This window comes from Zingiber officinale, chromosome 5A (assembly GCF_018446385.1).
Source record: "Zingiber officinale cultivar Zhangliang chromosome 5A, Zo_v1.1, whole genome shotgun sequence".
Taxonomy (NCBI): domain Eukaryota; kingdom Viridiplantae; phylum Streptophyta; class Magnoliopsida; order Zingiberales; family Zingiberaceae; genus Zingiber; species Zingiber officinale.
The window spans coordinates 111,147,766-111,164,997 of NC_055994.1; the positions used below are offsets into that span (position 1 = coordinate 111,147,766).

At 34.9% G+C, this 17,232-nt stretch overlaps 2 protein-coding genes across 5 annotated transcripts in view; both read right to left on the reverse strand.

Annotated features, from left to right (window-relative positions):
* The window catches only part of LOC121981385, a 32,351-nt gene extending 18,694 nt beyond the window's left edge, over positions 1 to 13,657 (reverse strand). The window contains exons 1-15 of one of the 3 annotated variants that reach the window (XM_042533872.1): positions 13,518 to 13,657; positions 13,007 to 13,441; positions 11,474 to 11,537; positions 7,641 to 7,851; positions 7,332 to 7,438; positions 7,028 to 7,237; positions 6,656 to 6,909; positions 6,356 to 6,574; positions 6,069 to 6,290; positions 5,920 to 5,973; positions 5,694 to 5,759; positions 5,467 to 5,604; positions 5,111 to 5,164; positions 3,725 to 3,784; positions 2,103 to 2,249 (exon numbers count right to left, since the gene is read on the reverse strand). In XM_042533872.1, the coding sequence (XP_042389806.1) occupies positions 2,226 to 2,249; positions 3,725 to 3,784; positions 5,111 to 5,164; positions 5,467 to 5,604; positions 5,694 to 5,759; positions 5,920 to 5,973; positions 6,069 to 6,290; positions 6,356 to 6,574; positions 6,656 to 6,909; positions 7,028 to 7,237; positions 7,332 to 7,438; positions 7,641 to 7,851; positions 11,474 to 11,537; positions 13,007 to 13,441; positions 13,518 to 13,556 (2,157 nt within the window). In that variant the 5' untranslated portion in view covers positions 13,557 to 13,657 and the 3' untranslated portion in view covers positions 2,103 to 2,225. Of the gene's footprint in view, positions 1 to 2,102; positions 2,250 to 3,724; positions 3,785 to 5,110; positions 5,165 to 5,466; positions 5,605 to 5,693; positions 5,760 to 5,919; positions 5,974 to 6,068; positions 6,291 to 6,355; positions 6,575 to 6,655; positions 6,910 to 7,027; positions 7,238 to 7,331; positions 7,439 to 7,640; positions 7,852 to 11,473; positions 11,538 to 13,006; positions 13,442 to 13,517 lie in introns of those variants that run through there. The other 2 variants (XM_042533870.1, XM_042533871.1) reach the window with 2 other exon arrangements.
* Positions 13,658 to 15,102: 1,445 nt separating this feature from the next.
* Positions 15,103 to 17,232, reverse strand: part of LOC121981384 — a 51,874-nt gene continuing 49,744 nt past the window's right edge. The window contains exons 18-19 of one of the 2 annotated variants that reach the window (XM_042533866.1): positions 15,483 to 15,875; positions 15,103 to 15,408 (exon numbers count right to left, since the gene is read on the reverse strand). In XM_042533866.1, coding sequence (XP_042389800.1) covers positions 15,250 to 15,408; positions 15,483 to 15,875 — 552 coding nt within the window. In that variant the 3' untranslated portion in view covers positions 15,103 to 15,249. Of the gene's footprint in view, positions 15,409 to 15,482; positions 15,876 to 17,232 lie in introns of those variants that run through there. The other variant, XM_042533867.1, reaches the window with a different exon arrangement.

The window sequence follows — 17,232 nt, forward strand, 5'->3', positions numbered from 1 at the left end:
ATCTCCTTTTGCCTAAGGTCCCCAACGGCGGTACCAACAAGGAAAGGAAGGTGTTTTGCCGGTGGGGAGGAAGGTTTGATCACGTTCCGAAGCCTGATTTCTCCTCCATCTCAAAGGAAAGGCAAGCATTATTCATATTTCTTTTGTTGAGCTTGAAGTTGTGGGGTAATAAGGGAGGTACCTTCGAGTGGAGTGACGATTCTCTATTGAGTCCGGATGGATTTGGGATGCTTCGTTTTGGTTTGGTGACTGAGATCTCTGGGTTAGGAGGAAAAAAAAACCTTAGGGAGGAAGAATATCTTTTAAGTCATACCCTGTTTTCCGAAGGATTTTTGTGATTCCTATGACGATTTCAATGCGTGCTTGCTTAATCATATTTGCTTGGCATTTCAGATTCGATACTGTGATTTCCTGCTGATGATTTCAATGTGTGATAGCTTAATCACGATAGCTTGGATTTCGGATTTGATTCAGAGAGTTCTCGCTGTGACTTCAACTTGTGCTTGCTTAATCATGTTAGCTAGGTATTTTGTGACATATTTGGTAGAGGGTGACTTGGGTCATGTAGGATTATTGCCTTCCATGATTCTTTCGGGTTATGCATGATTTATAATGTTGAAGGAAAGCTTATTAGATTACCTTACCAGATTGTATATTAAGTTTCTTGTACCAACTTCAGTGCTTGACTTTTTGTTTCCAAGTTTCATAGTCCTGTAAATGATGTGATTCACTTTAACTTTGATAAATCACTCAAATGATTTTGGAGAAAGTGCAGTATCTTTCTGTAACTCACCTTAGTGGCATATTTTTGATGAGGGTCAAGTTTTCAACGTCCTTTTCCCATAAGAAATTTACATGCTCTGGATTTTCTTCCTTAGATAATTGATCAATATTTCTTACTGTGTTTTGGTCATGATCATCCTTTACAAACTATTTCTTTTCCTATTTGGGAGATGCTCAGCTGCATCTCTTTCTGACTTATTTCATATCTCATTGACCCTGCCCAGCATGAGATTCTAAACCCGTTTCAATTTTTTATGGAAGTTAATTTAAGTATGTTTAGTATCTGTATGAAATGCATGAGGGTATAATTGTTCCTTTTCATGAAAGTTAATTAAAGTGTTATGCATGAATGCCTATGAAGTATGTGATGAATGTCGAAATGTTCATGAAGCGTGCAAAAGAATGATAGAAATAATAAATTAAAAAAAAAAAAAAGGAGCAGCATGTAAGGATATGGGGATGAATATGTGTACGTGTGGTGGCAGTACACGATTGGTGCCCCGGATAAGCTCCGGGGAGGGCCTTTCCAAACATGAATGATGATGAAATGCGTGGGCAACCAAGTTAACATGATCTAGGACCTCACGAATGTTCTCTAATGATGGTTATCATATCTACGACATATTCATCTCCCAAGTAGGTTATGTATACTACTTTGTACAGCTTCATCTCGTGCACATTAGTATATTAATATGCTTGTTGGGTCTCAGGACTCACTATGTGGATTTTGTAGGTGAAGAAAATACAACTCGGGATATGATAAAAGGCATGGAGGATATGATAAAAGGCATGGAGGCGGAGTAGCCAAGAGGCGAGATGGATGTGTGGTACACTGTCCGAGGGCCCTTATTAGCATGTCACGAAACCTGTCCTTTGTTATGTCATGCAGTTCATGAGTTATAGTTTATGCATTACTAAACTTGGTAGAAGTTTCTAAATTTCATTTGAAGGAGTTATGTTAAGTTTTGAGGTTCATATGTTATGCAATGTTCTTCTTGTTTTTTTTTCGTTTTCAAGAGTTTTATGGTACTGATAGGTCATCCAACATGAGATCAACATGTATTGTATATCTTGTCATGAGTAGGATGTTAGGGTTGTTTCAATAATGCCACAGGATCCCAACTGTTAGCATGTGAAATATGGACGACCACCAAGTGGACAATGTCAACTTTTATTGTAACTCCTTTTCTGACTACCCTCCACCAGCAACTTGTATTTTGCAATGTCATTGATTCTTCATCAAAATCATCAGGCCCATACAAGTCCTCCATGTTAGCTAGAGGTTACTGGCGAACACTAACAAGTACCAACCACTGTAAACTTGAACATTCTCTCCTATCAATGATAACAGGACAAAAACAGAGGCACACTTCTACTCCCTTCACAATTCTTGCCAACGCCCCTTCTGTGATGCCTCACAAGACCAGTTCCTACTAGTGTCATCACCTCAACATCCAACAAAAACCCTAGCAGGTAAATACCAAACTAGGATCAAGGCACTAGAGCAAATTCAAGCCAATAAGAATAACTTGCCAAGCTTGAGCAATAAGAGAACAAAGGGGAGAAAACCTAGAGTTTTATAAACACACAAAAGAGCAACTTATTAATAAAAAATAGGCTCATACTAAACCAAGAAGATCAGCAATAAAAGTAAATGTCGTTTTATAAAAAAAAAATAATGGTTATAGTTCTTCCCCTCCGCTTTGCTACATGAAGTACCACTATATTCCTCACTTCAACAGCAGCATTACTTTTAGTTCATTCATTTTATCTATTGATTGCACGACTTTAAAGGTAAAAAGGTTATCTCTCTTATAAAATTTCACCTTTTATAGAATTAATGTTACTTTTCATGTCTTTCCCGATGTCTACCTCTCCGTCAAAGTAAAATGATGAAAAAAAACTCCCTCTGGTACTGCTTGTAGATGTAGAAACATTAATCTCATTTATTTTCCACAAAAATATGCCTCCCTTCTCTCTTTCTTGAACTGTTATTGGTATTTGCTTAGGACTGTAAGTGGATGGAATGTGTAAACAAACTTAATATTCAATTAGAGTTGGCTTTTGTTCATTTGATGTGATATTAAAAGACATCAAAAATAAACAAGAATATTAATAATCTCAGCATGCTAAGGTTCATGAAGGCCCCCCAGGGTGAGGGTTATCAGCAACAATGAAAAAGCTAGTGAACAATTTCGAGACAAACTTATTTATTACCTTGTGTAAATCATGATTATTATCTTATTTCTTAAAAAAAAAAAAACAAATGTATAAGCATGTACATTTTTGATATTATTTGTGTCTATTATCTTGTAAATTTTATTTCATATATTGCCACTAACATGTTGCAAATTTTTAAAAATAATATGTTTCAGTTACTTGGTTAATATTTTAACTAAATTATAAGAACAATAATATCTCTAGTTGAGCTCGGTAAAGGGCAGGAGTTTGGCTTGAACTTGATAAGGTTTTTGATAACTAAACTCAAATAATCTCAATAAGAAAAATAAATAAACTTGAGCTGAAGCTTGGATCAGCTCATTTAAAGCCCATGTTTGCTGGGATGAAAATAAAAGAAAAAAATATCCATTTTGAAAGAAAGTAGAGTGAGAAAAGCGATTTAGCTCCATCAAATTCTTCTATTTTATTTCCTCCCAAAAAAGATTAAAGTGGAGGAAAAGAAAGTTCAACCATCTATAAGTACAAAACACTGATAATTTATTCCTTTTCATTCTATCCAAATAAACAAGATGAATTGAATAGAGGACCCTAAGCCATCATTATTCTTTGTTATTCTCGTTAATGCATCTTAATAAAAAGATATAAGTCAACATGGCATTCTGCTATTGCAAAAGACAATCAGAAAAAAACAAAAGAAACATGTTTTAGAGAAACAACAAAAGAAAAAAGTCAAACAACAGATATCAACAAAGATAGGTACCTTTAACTTTTCTCTTTTTATAATTCTTTCACAAAGAAGACGTACTTTTTCCAATTCAACCTGCCATAAGAACCTTAATTAGGATAGCCACATGCAGCATTTTTTTTTCTTAACTCAATGTCTAATAGCTAAGGTATGTAGCCGAATAGAGACGAACATGTTTAATCAAAATTAAAAAACTGCTGCTTATGAATGCCTCTTATTCTGTCTTCTTAAATGAACCCAGCTTACAAAATTAAGATTTTGTAAACATATGCATAGTTGTCCTCAAGAGAACAACATTATATCTAGAGAATTAATTTAGTTGCACCATCAATATCACAATTCAGATGATCTTTGCCTTTCATTTATTAAAAACCACAAATTAGTAACTTAAAAAGCAAGACCATATATAACGCCACCATTTATTTTATATCATTGTTAATCAAACTAAAGGGAGATGTACTAGAGTAAAAGAGAACTAAAGAACAGTCAAATTTTAGAAGTGAAAGAAAGAAATAAAATGACCTACATGCTTGTATATCTGATATTCACGTCAAATTTCAAATTGCAAAAGTGCTCAATACCTTGTAGTCTTAGACTAATAAACGATACAAAGAGTTAGTAAAAACAATAAAAGTAGATGTCAAGACCATAGCCATGTTTCACGAAGAACGTAGAAAAATTAAGGTTCTATTTGTTTAACCGAAAATATTTTTCATATTTTTTTAATACCTGTATTTTAAGGATAATGATTTTTCAGTATTTCTCAAAAAAAATCATTTTCCTCAAAAAAAAAAACTTATATTCTCAATTTACCAGAAAAATTTCTGTTGATCATGATTTTCTATTATACTAAACATTAGAAAATCCAAACACTATTTTCTTGAAAAAATATTTTCTAGTGAAATAAATGGAGCCTAAAATGACTATTGAGATACTTGATGACAAGATAATATGTGTACATTCATACAACCACCATATGAATCAGAGAAGAATAACTACCACATAAACGTCAACTAGGTTTCCATCAGAATAAGAGTCGACAAAACTTTGACCACATGGTTGCATCCTGTCTAGAAATGCAACTAATATTGCATCTTACAATATAAGATTATTCTACAGTATTATCTTTAGTTTGAATTCGTGACGCTTTGCAGCTTCTACTACCGTTGGTCAACAATTAAATTGAATAAAGATTGGGTTTGTCAAATAAATATTTCAAAGAGACCATCAAAAACATTAGTGTTCTCTGAGAAACTAAAACATATAAATTGTCCTGGAAACATTTCAAGATAGATGGAACTGACGCATTAAAACTAAGAGTAATATCGATCTTTGACTATGTATTAAAAGCAATAAAAAAGAACTCTTTAGCTCCAACTTGAAGACCAAGAACGGACTCACCCTTATTTGTTTTAAGTTCTTAAGATCCTCGACTCCACATTGCCGGTTGTCTGCCTGTAAAACAACCAGACTGCATTGAGATACAACAACAAATATGGTTTAAAGGCGAATACAATGAACAAGAGATATTTATAAAGGAAAATTATGCATTTTCTCAGGGTTTTCTTATATTTTCTTTCCCTTTTCCATATATTGCTATAATAGATTTCACAAAACAATTAAGGGACTTATCCATACCTTATGATTTTAATTATTGAACACTTTATGAAAATTATATTAGTAGGAAATAACAAGAAAAAAAAAATTATTCAAGTTAAAGAAAGGCATGGACAAAATACAATGCAGAATTATATTACCTCTCTCTGTTCGACACTATGTTTGCCACAATAGGCCTTGTGTTGTGTGGTGCTGCCAGTAACCTTGGCATTCATATAAAACCCAGCATTACTAGCACAAAAAGGATGAAAATGACTCTTACAATTTCCATAGCTGCACTGCATTAGGAAGGAAGAAACATAGTCAACAAATAGTTGTACTTTTTAGACCTCTAAGATGCTCCATTATACTACAGAAAAAGACAGACCGTTAGGCATGCACCAATATTGAGATGGCATATAGAGCAATTGTCCTTCCCCTTGGAAATACTCTCCTGCAAACAACAAATGTTCAAGAAATATTATACTTTTGATGAGCAATAGGATACCAAAAAAAAGTTATATGGGAATCATATGCTAAAATTAGTTTGACGCAAAATAGATTTAAGATAAAATGGACATGTTAACATCTGCATTATAGCGACAAAAGATTACCAAGCCTTGTATTGGTTCTTCTTGTCCTCTCTTAAAACTTGTCTCCAACAACCACTAGCAAATACATTTCCTTACATTAGACAAGGTAATACAAATAAACCAAAGAGAACTATTACAATATTAATTATTATAAAAGGATAAGTAATTACCTCCGCACAGAAGGCATGAACCCACCGTCCATCTGCTGACTTTCTCATAGCACCACTTAGAATGCCACATACGCCACACTGACCTGTAGCATATCTATCATTGGCATTAGCTCCATTTTTAGGGCTGGTAGATAACAGTGGCATTTCCTCACACCGCTCACATTTCCATGGACCAACTGGAATTTCAGATATCCTACGATAGCAGTCTAAATGAACAGGAACCTGCAAGATGTACCAGTCTTAATAATATGATATTGAAAGCTATCAAAAGTAGAGATGCAATTTACCTTGCATCTTGAACAAACGAAGATACGCTTCAGTATTGTCTCAGTTCGCATGCATATTTCACAAGACAATACATTGTCTTTTAAAAATTCAGGCATCTGGAAAATCATAGACTGCTTATCTGAGGTTAATTTTGAAACAGATGATCTCAATGCCTCCTTTGGCCGACGCACTGATGGTAACCCAGCTCCCCCAGTTGCAAGCTTTAATTTTGCGGAAGCCTATAAACAAGGAAACAAAGAAAATGAAGGAACAAGCTCGTGTGCATGAAAAATAATGCAATAGTAGAATTAAATCTTCACCTCTTGAGTAGCTGCCATGATCTCATCATTGGTGTCTTTCCTTAATGATGAGTTTCTTGATGAAATGGCTGCTGCTTCAGCAGCAGCAGCAAGTACAGCCTGAGCTTCTTTGTACTTTTTCTCTTTTCTCCCTCGCTTTTTTGCTTCTTTAACTTCGCGGAAAAACTGATTAACAAGGATTAGATCCCATTTTCGTTTGCTTGATTCATTTAGCTCACGAGGAAGGTTCTTAACTATTCTCCACAATAAATCATCTGCACGGTACAAAAGAAAATTCAGAATGTATACAATCTCAAATAAATTAATGGCCAATCACCAATACTATTCTAACAGCTATAAGGCAGGTTTGGGGGGGCAAAAAAGCTGCTTCACCATATTTATGCTTAATTGTCATGGCAATATCAAGTAGCTTAGATTGTGCGTAAATTATTTCTTCCTCCACTTCATCCTGCGGGGAAAGTTCCAAGAGACCCACATTCTTAACTTTAGAAGTTTGATCAAACTTTGCTCCACCCAACGAACATTTTGTATCCGTGCAAGAACAAGGCAAGCCTTGTTTGATGCATTGAGGACATGAATTCACTGTTATCAGTAGACAAAAATGTTTTCAACTACATATATTGGTATAACATAAAGGAACAGGTCTAGTTAAACCATTTGTTGACATAGAATTTACCATCATATGTTGGATCTCCAGGAGTTTTCTTGAATAAGTTCTGCAAATGCAACATCTTCACATTGATCAAAGGATGGATATCCGAAATAGAACCAAGTGCACCATTTCTGCACAAAAATTAATAAACTTGAATAAATTAAAATTTTAAAATACAAATATACTAATTATTATCCTATTGGTTTAAAAAAGATTTGTTCAACTTAACAACAACAAGAAAAAAACAAATTCACAAATGATAGAAGAAACATAAAATAAATACCCTGTAGGAAACAAGAAACAGGTTTTGGGTTATTAAAAAAAAATACTTACTGGAAATGAAATTTATAAGAAAGTGCTGCATCAACTTCATTATTAAACTCTTTTGAAGAACTATACTCCTGTTGTTGCTTATTTTCACAGATGGCATTAGCATCCTCAGCGTGTTTGTCATTGTTATGAAGTCCAGTTACTTTCACCTCAACATCATCTGAATTGCACTCTCCATAGGACAAATTATTGGAATCTACTCTTAATGGGTTTCCTGTTGGTGATGATGATATACAGTCAGAGATTCAGTATGTTGCATAATATAAAATTCATGTCTGAACAATCTGGCTGTTTGTATTTTATAAGTTGTCCTTGACAAAAACAATTTGAAAAGTCAACTGTGAGGATATTTCTGTTCATATTTTAGCATACAACTATTAATATTTTCCATAATAGATGGAGCTTTCAAAATAAACTTTAACAAAATGTTTATGCTAAACTGAACCACATTATAAGGCATATAGATAAATAGGTAATACATATTAACATGACAAATTAATTAGAGTGACAACCACATTCAAATTAAACCCGGACATGTGCAAATATGCAAGAAATTTTACATCTATCACATAAAGGGAAGCCCGGTGCACGAAGCTCCCGCCAATGCAGGTCTTGGGCAAGGATCTATTATACACAGCCTTATGGTCGTAAACAAGTCAAACCAAGCCAAGTTTTGTAGTGTTCAAGCTTGTTTGATAAGACAACCAAGTCAAGTCGAGCCTAAAATGAACCAAGCCGTTAAAATGATTGTTCAAGCTTGATTTGATTTCTATTTTATGAGCTTGAGCTTGGTTTGAGCTTGCTTGAGCTTGGTTCATTTAGATGTTATCAAGCTTTCAATTCAAGCTTGCTTGATTATTTGAAACTTTACATTTTAAACTTGTTTGATTAGTTATTGAGCTTAATAATACAAATTTATTGGTTCATTTTGAAAGTTTCTTTATTTATTTAACAAGTTGATATGAGTTTTATTGATGAACATGGTTCACAAACAAGTTCACGAACGTTAACGAGCTGAACACATATATTCAACCTTGTTCGTTTAGTTAAACGAGTTGTTCAAGCTTGTTTATTTAATTGATCCTGTGTATATTGAATAAACATAAACAAGCTCTTACCAAGCTAACCACCAAGCTTATTCACGAACGTTCGGTTCAGCCCTAGCCTTACCCTACTTTGCGAAAGACTGCTTCTGAGATTCAAATCGTGACCTCTAAGTACACGGCAACAACTTTATCATTGCACCAATTATATCAAATATAAACCAAAGCAATATATATATTTTTATACACTAATATATAAAAAAGCATTTACCAAACATTGAGTTTCTAACAATTATCAAAATATAAATTGTTCATACAAAGACCTTCACAAGTGTTGCTCCTCTTTATAATAAATTTATGTGACAAAACACCATCATTCTCAAAACTAAATTCCTATCATCATATTCCTCTCACTCTTATTGAATTAGTGTAAAGGATGGTATGGCCAAAGAATTTCTTATTTGACTAGATTAAAGAATAAACTTTATTGGACTCGTATATTGACTCAAATGCATATCCAACTGGACCAGCTCCCATATTTGCCTACCTACATCGCATATACTCCAAATGCAACCCACATATTCAATATATTATTCTAAGTAGAGAATTAAGAGAAGATACTGTGTTGTGTTTTGTGTTGTAATGTCCAAGAGAGAACTACTACAACAGATATGTAAGACCTTAAAATAATACCCAAAGAGCAAACACCCCATGAAGGATAAAACCAAGACACATAATCATGGTTTTAAATCTCACACTCTTTCGCCTGAATCAGGCAAGACATCTGAATCTGCTCTGGCACAGAAACGCATGTCTGGGCTCTTCAATGAATAGCATCTAGCAGGGATTTCTAAGGTGATTTCAATGGCAACAACTATGGCAAAATTCCAGGTTTCTCTTCCCCTCTCATACTGCTAGGGTTCGGCAGTGAAGAGGGAGCCAAAGGTAGTTGTTCTTCTATGGTGTTGATCAGCACCACTGTCAGCATGTCTAAACAGCACCAAAACAAATTAATTTTGCTTGGGGACGAATCATGCAGCTCAGAATTAAAATTTTAAACCATGCAGAAAACTGTCAGCTAATAATCTGAAGATTTCCACTAGAACTCAAGAATTGATACTATTTATGTCTAGCCTATTACATAAAACACAAAAAAAAACAAAAAAATTGAAAATGAACTCGCCTAAGATGACAAAGACACAATATAACCAAGGCAGCCAAGAAATTTCCAAGATGCAATTCTCAAAATTTAAGTTTACAATAATCTTCAAAAGGATTAATATAATCCTCTTAAATCCCTCCTCAAACTACTGAAATCACTACAAAATTCAAAAATTTGGGAAGCTAAAGTGACATGTGAGGTCACAGAAGGAATAAGAAAGTTAGGGTTGCAGTATGTACTCTTGAGAAGAGGAATTAATCTCAGGATAAAGATTGAGTAAGAAAGTTTGATATTATCCACAGTTTTTAAAACTTTTCCATGCTAATCGGAGCATTGGCAAAATTTGTTGTTCTACCCACTTCATGTGAAAACACTCGAGATGCTATACTCTCTTCATTCCTCAATGGCTCCTTAAATGATGATTTCCACCTCCATGAGTGGTGCAGGCAACTGACAAAGACCTTCATTCCTCCACGGGCAATGAAGGCTAGGGTTTCAACAAGGTAGTCCCAACGCAGCTCGTCTTCAACGACATAGTCCCAATGCTGTGAGTTTTTGACGTGGAATCCTGACACTATTTGAGTCTTCATTGACACAATCCTGATGCTATGTGTCTTCCTTCATGTAGTCCCGATGTGGCGAAGCTTCAATGAGGTACACAACTCCTTGCTCTCCTCTTTGCCCCCTTGTTCTCCCCAACTGGGCTTAGTGATTAGCATAGCCACCTGGACAAACACCCAGTAGGGTATGCATGTCTCATGGCCAAAGAGGAAAGTAAAGTTTTAGTTTTTACACAAGACAATGAGGATACTAGAATAGTGTAGGTTCAAAATCTTGAGTGATGTTTGGGGAAGGATATGATTCCACACCATGCTAAAATATTGACGCGTGGTGTTAGTGACAAATTGGAGGTAGAGGAAGGAAATGAAGTTCGTAGTCTTCATTTCATTAGTCTTATCCCAACTTAATACTAATTCATCTTAATGTGTATTGCAATGTGCCAAAGCGTACCAACTGTTATTGCAACACACATCAGCACGATCCTAAGAAAAAAAAATGATCTTCCCCTTTTGCCAAATATAATATTTTCTAAGCAACTTCTTTACCGTTTAAGAAAAACAAATTCAATAAAACAGGTATCATATTTGTGATCTTATCCCACTCATCACAAGAGATGGACTAACTTGACACCCTATTGAAAGAGAAAAAGATTTGTTTGTACTTTAGAGAGAAAATCCTTGTTGGGAGAAAAAATACCATATTTATTGTATTGCCTAGCAGAGCACATCAGACCATATATAAAATTTTGGTATGTACTCGGAGAATAAAATACCCAATGTGCAACCAAACCCATAATACATAATTTTGATATAACTCAGGTGACTCTTATCCCAAAGGATCAAGACAAATTTCAAAACCACATCTGATGCAATCTTGTTGTCGAGTGGATACCATGTCAAATGTGTCCAGTGAGTTTTAAAGATGAACAAAAAACACATGAAGTCCAAAAAACACAACTATAATCATGCCTCGACACAATTTCTTTCAAATATCATATCCAACCATGAGCCATGAAATAAAAGAACACAACAAGGAGAATTCAGGGATAAAAAATTAGCAGAATAACCTACCTTCAGGCCCATAAACTGGGTAAAAAGCATTAGAATCGTCATTCCTAAGAGTGTCTTCGGTAATCTGCTAGGAAGTATGAGATAAGACCATGAATCTAATCATAAATAACTCATTAAGAAAGAGAAACTCAGTTGAATTTTATTGCATAAAGACAAATTAGCATCACTCATCAATGTTAAAAGAATTTGAGTAAGCAAATTTAAAGTTGAAAATGGTCACAAAAATAGAGGCCGCTATTTCAGTCATCTAGTATTTTGAAAAAGTAGAAGGGAAGCATTGGCGGAATGGTAAAGTTGTTGTCATATGACCTTGAGATCACGGGTTCAAGTCACGAAACAACTGCAAGGTAAGGTTACGTACAATAGACCCAATGCGGTCCGACCTTTCCCCGCGACTCCTCATTGACGAGAGTTTCGTGCACTAGGCTACTTTTTTTTAGTATTTTGAAGAAGTGTTCACCACTAGAATGAATTTGAATATTAACAGTATAAAATCATGATGCAGGTCAAAAACAGAGTCACTGGACATGATATACAATTCTACAAAACATGATATTTTAATTACAAAATGTTTCCAGCAAATCAATGGAAAATAAAAAAAGTACTGTGCATTTCTTGTTACCCTTTAGAGTAGTTACTCAGATCTAAGATTTTAAGTATTTAGTCAGTGAGTCAGAAAAAAAAACAGTATATTAATCATAAAGTCATAAAAAGCACCATCTCCTATTTGTTAATACATTTTGGCATATTCCAATAGTTGCTAGTGTTAAGCATATATAAGTACTACCTCCCTTCTTTGAGCAAAGAAGCATAAAATAATTAGTGTATGGGAATCATAAAAAAGACTGAACTACTATTTTACTCCAATAAGATCAGAAATCAATATTATACGATACACATCTTTGGGAATGCAAAGCAATTAATAAACTCGTTAACAACCAAAAAACCCAAGATTTTACTCCGAAGGAGAAAACTGAATACTGACTAGCCAATAAGTCATTATTTTGCATAATCTAAGTTTTTCTTCATTTCAACAAATCAAACTATCAAGTACATGGCTATTAAGCATCATTATCTCATAAATAGTCCAATTGATATGTGCATCCTTTCCAGATTCCACGTACGGCATGCAGTGACCAACAAACATAAAACCTCACATGATAATGGTATTCAGAAGCAACAGCTCCACTATTATTAGTATACCAACAGCAACGATGAGGTGTGTTAAAAAATTAAACCAAACCCCCTTTGATTTGGTTTCTAAAATGACAGTGTTGATTTGGGTCCTACCCTAGACATGGATCAACAAAGTAAATACTTAGAAAGCACAAAGTCATAATTCAACCAATTTAAAACCACTCCACTACTACAAATGTTTAACACCTCATAAAAAAGCAAGGATTGAGTGTGTGCATTGCCTGGGTAAAATAAGAACATAGGATCACACAAAATTGCATTTGTTAAACAAGAATCAAGTGTCGAGTCACTCTAGAAAAAATACAAAATATTGCAACTCTTTAATAGAATAATTACCATCTCTGAAAGGTTTTGGTCATTTGGCATGCCCTCAATTAAATTAGAAGATTTCTTTCCACTAATGTCTTCATTGATGACAAGCGGAACACCATCTATATTCCCATTACTATTTTCCAAAACAGAAGGGAGTATGGGTGCCTTATCATTATTCTTTACCGTCATCTGGCTTTTTGTTGTTCTCCATGGTGGTAGTGACTTAACAAGAACAGCATCTGACAACTCAATACTTGTGACTTTAGCACCAACTAATCTGTTCTCATAATCCTTCTCTTTGACAGAATTTAAGCTATCAACCTTTGTGACTTTATACTCAGATGATGCTGGAAGGCTATTTCTGAGTTTTGAAGGTTGCAAAGCTGAGGCATGTATAGAATTCTGAAGCCATTTGATTATTTTCAACTTTAAACCAGGTGAAAAGGATGTTGTTTCCCCCTGCCGTACAGAAATTCTCTCTATCAAAAAAGTACTACAAAGAGATATTTTTAAAAAAAAAAAATTGTTAACATACAACAAGTGCTGCTTGCAAGGAACCTAATGAGATGCCCATCTCTGATGCAATATCTTCAGCACTGATTTTGCCAAGAACAATTAGCTGTAAATAGAAAAGAGTACGAGTATATTATATAATTCAATGGAAATTGCAAAATTAAGAAGAATGATTTTAGATCCCATGTTTTTTACAACCCCTGCCTCCCACCCATATTGCAAAAAAATCTTGAATTCTGGTCTAATCATTATACATGGGTTCCTAATTAATTTGGTAGAAGTTTGCATATTGCTTACGCGGGTCATCGCCTGAACAAGAAAACAGTTACAATTGTATAGTAACAGCAATGTTACAACATAATGCGTCATCTCAATCTCACATGTATGATGTTTGTATGCAAGGCAATTTCCATGTGCCATTTTGGACAGAACAACTGATTGTTCTAACTTGGACATGCTGCCAGAGCAAGTCATTGCATAAAAATAATAATAATAATAATCTTCCTTGGAAGGCAAACTTGGGCTGCATTATACAATCTGCAATACACAATGACCAGCTAACTGGCCGCACTCAGGAAACTTCTGGTCCATTGCATTCAAACTCCTTTGTCATGTTTATTTCTATCGCAATTTTCACATTTCTTAAAAAAAAACTTTTCTTCACAAGGTTGTTAGGTTTGAGAACATTTCTAAGAACAACAACAGATTTATAAGATTCAGTGCATAAGGAAAAAATCACAAGCATTAATGGTTACCTATGCAGTTATAGAATATCCTTGGGATTAATGAATTCTAATCGCAACTTATCTCATAATAGAATGCCCTCAAAAGTTCTCAAGTTTGATTTCCTAATCACTTTTTTTTTAATAAACATACCCAAATTTTTGTCTCAAAATTTCAAAAGCATAAGCAGGCTGCATAATGTCTGACTCATTGTATATCTCATGTGATATATGTGGAGGCATATAACCAGTAGTAGTATCTAAAGTATTTACCACTAGTAAAATAAGTGTCTAACGTAAGTATGTAAAGTTACAAGTTATTAAATCCTAACTTAAGGTTGCGTGAATGTGGTTAAATTTAAATTGGTTGTAATGGATTAAATAAGGTTATTTATCTATGCATGCGAATTACAGAATGTTCTAAATGACGGTTGAAAAGAAATATTGGGCGAGCATCAACCGCATTTCCTTTTTTATTAACTTAGCACCATGAGGAAAAATTATTTGAGAAATTTTATAAATTTCAAAGCAAATAAGAAGTTTTAATTCTTGTGTGAATTAAAATTTCCTTGATTTGTGGAATGGTGTGGCCGGTCATTGTATCGAAGAATGTACAAATAAGTTTACAAAACCTGCAACCAGGGGTCCTGTACCCATAAAAGCTTCCATGTTGCCATTGAAGTGGGTACAGTCAAGCTCAACGCTGGCAGTTAACAGTGAAAGCCAAGATCATACATCAAAGGATACTCAGCTCTTCTTTTATAATATCATCCTTTGATATATAAACAAATTTGACATCAATACATTCTGCTTGGGGCTGCATTGCTGTTGGATGAATACATGGGGAACCATGTTTTCACCAGTGGCGCTGTTTTTGGAATCTCAGGGGACACACTGGTGAAACCTGTTTCATCAGTTTGCTGTCTGCACCATCTGCAAATTGATTATGTGGTATTCACCTTTCAATTTGTCCACTGGGACTCAAGGCAACCAAGAATGGAAAAGAACAACTTGAACAGTTCATCCTTCAACTTATCCACCAGGTTCTCTTGGTTCATGAGGCTCCATATCCTGTTTCGGAGCCCTTTCTTTGGAAAGAGAACCATGAGGTACATAAAAATACCCCTTCGAAGGCTGTTGATTTTGCAAGGGTGCTTGATCTGATGATATCACAAGATCCTTAAGAACTTCCTGCAACATAACAAAATGTGATTGGGCAAGTAGTTAGCAAAAGTCCAAGAATTATTTAATTCAAAGAAGGCTACCTTTTTTGCCTTAATTTTCCTGTTTCCATCTTCTGTAGATACTCGGAAAGCCATTGATGCTGATCTTCGTGGAAGTTGTTTAGCAGAAAGAGAGTCCCTCTCAGCTAATTTTCGTTTGATTGATGGTAGTGACGTGGAGCTATCATCAGTATGCCTGTTCACATCCTTATTACTCAAAGAAAATCTAATTTTGCATTTTTTGGAAAAGGTACTGTCCACTGTAACTTCATCTGATCTTTGTAGTGTTCCACTGTGTGACCTATTATTTATAGATGTAGTAGCTGACTCTGAACTGACACCTGGATGCAAGAAGGAACTGACTGCAAGTGCCGAGTATGCAGTAGAGCTCCTTTTTGAAGAAAGTATATCATGTGAACAAAGAACCAAGTCTTTCTGTCAAAATTGGACTAGTCATGGATACTTAGAAGTAACAGTTACTGAATCATTCACTAACATCAAAACAACTGAAAAGCATGAAATCAGGGGAAAAAATAAAAAATAATTCTGTGTACAAGTACAATGTTTGACCTTTGTATTAGTCATTCAGAAGTATGGTAGAGAAAACTGCGCAACCATTGACTAAATGCATTTAACCAGACATTTATTCAAATGTTCCTTTATATTCAGACAGGATTTGAATAAATGTCTTTAACCAGGGTGGGTCTCAAATAGCACTAACATCATATCTTCTCCTGGTGATCCAAACACAAATTTAACGTCCCAAGATGATCCATGCAAAGGGTATAAAGGTCCAAACAAGAAATATAATTTCTTGTAAGTCATTTGAGTTAAAAATCAACTAATAACAAGGGTATTGAAGGCAGCTGTCAAGAACAATGAGCAGGAGAAAGTGTGGGTGCTCTTTTCAATGGATTGTGTAGCTTCTAAACAATCGTACAAAAAAAGCAATGCTTTGAAACATCAGATAAAATAAGATGAATGGTTTTGAAATATCCCAACGACTACCTCCAAAAATTATAGTTTCATAGGGTTAAACTTTCAAAAAAATAATTAAGCAAGGCTAAAAATTGCAACATGGTGACCAAAAATGTAAATGTAGAAAAGGTTTCAAAAAGCCTATACAGGCAACATGTAGCCAACCAACTAAAAAATGCATGCGTGGGCATACAGGAGCACAGTGGCATATGCAGGCAATACCAAAATATTAAAAAATATTTATGTTGATATCTATGGTATTTCAGTTATCACTTTAAAATATTTATTCAGTTAGCACACACTACAAGCTGAAAAATAGGGTAGCTTAAGCTTTTAATTCACTTTGGTATAGTTTGTGACGGTTTATATGTCGTCCATCATATATACAATTACTAAGTGATCCCTTCAACGGGCTGGCGGAGACGCTAAGACGAGTGAATCATCTTTTACCACCACTAACTGATCCCTTAGGGCCCCAAGACATAGCTGAGTTGGTTATCCTATCATATGATGACTAACTTCGGTTTCCTGATTTACTCCCTCCCAATGGTATGGGAGGAGGCCGCCAGAATTATGTATTTCATCTTTTGAAAAATTAAGTGATCCCTTTAGCAAGGGTTGATTCCCGACAAAGACGGAGCAAATATTCTCTCATGTGGTGACCTGCTCAATTTCCTAATTTGCTTATCTACAGATAACCGGTTATGGAGCCACCGTGTAGGCTGCCCAGGGTCAAAGTATAACCTTTTGCCAAACTAAGTGATCCCTTCATAATCGGCCCAAGTAGCCTCTCAAGCATAAGTCTTTTGGTGTC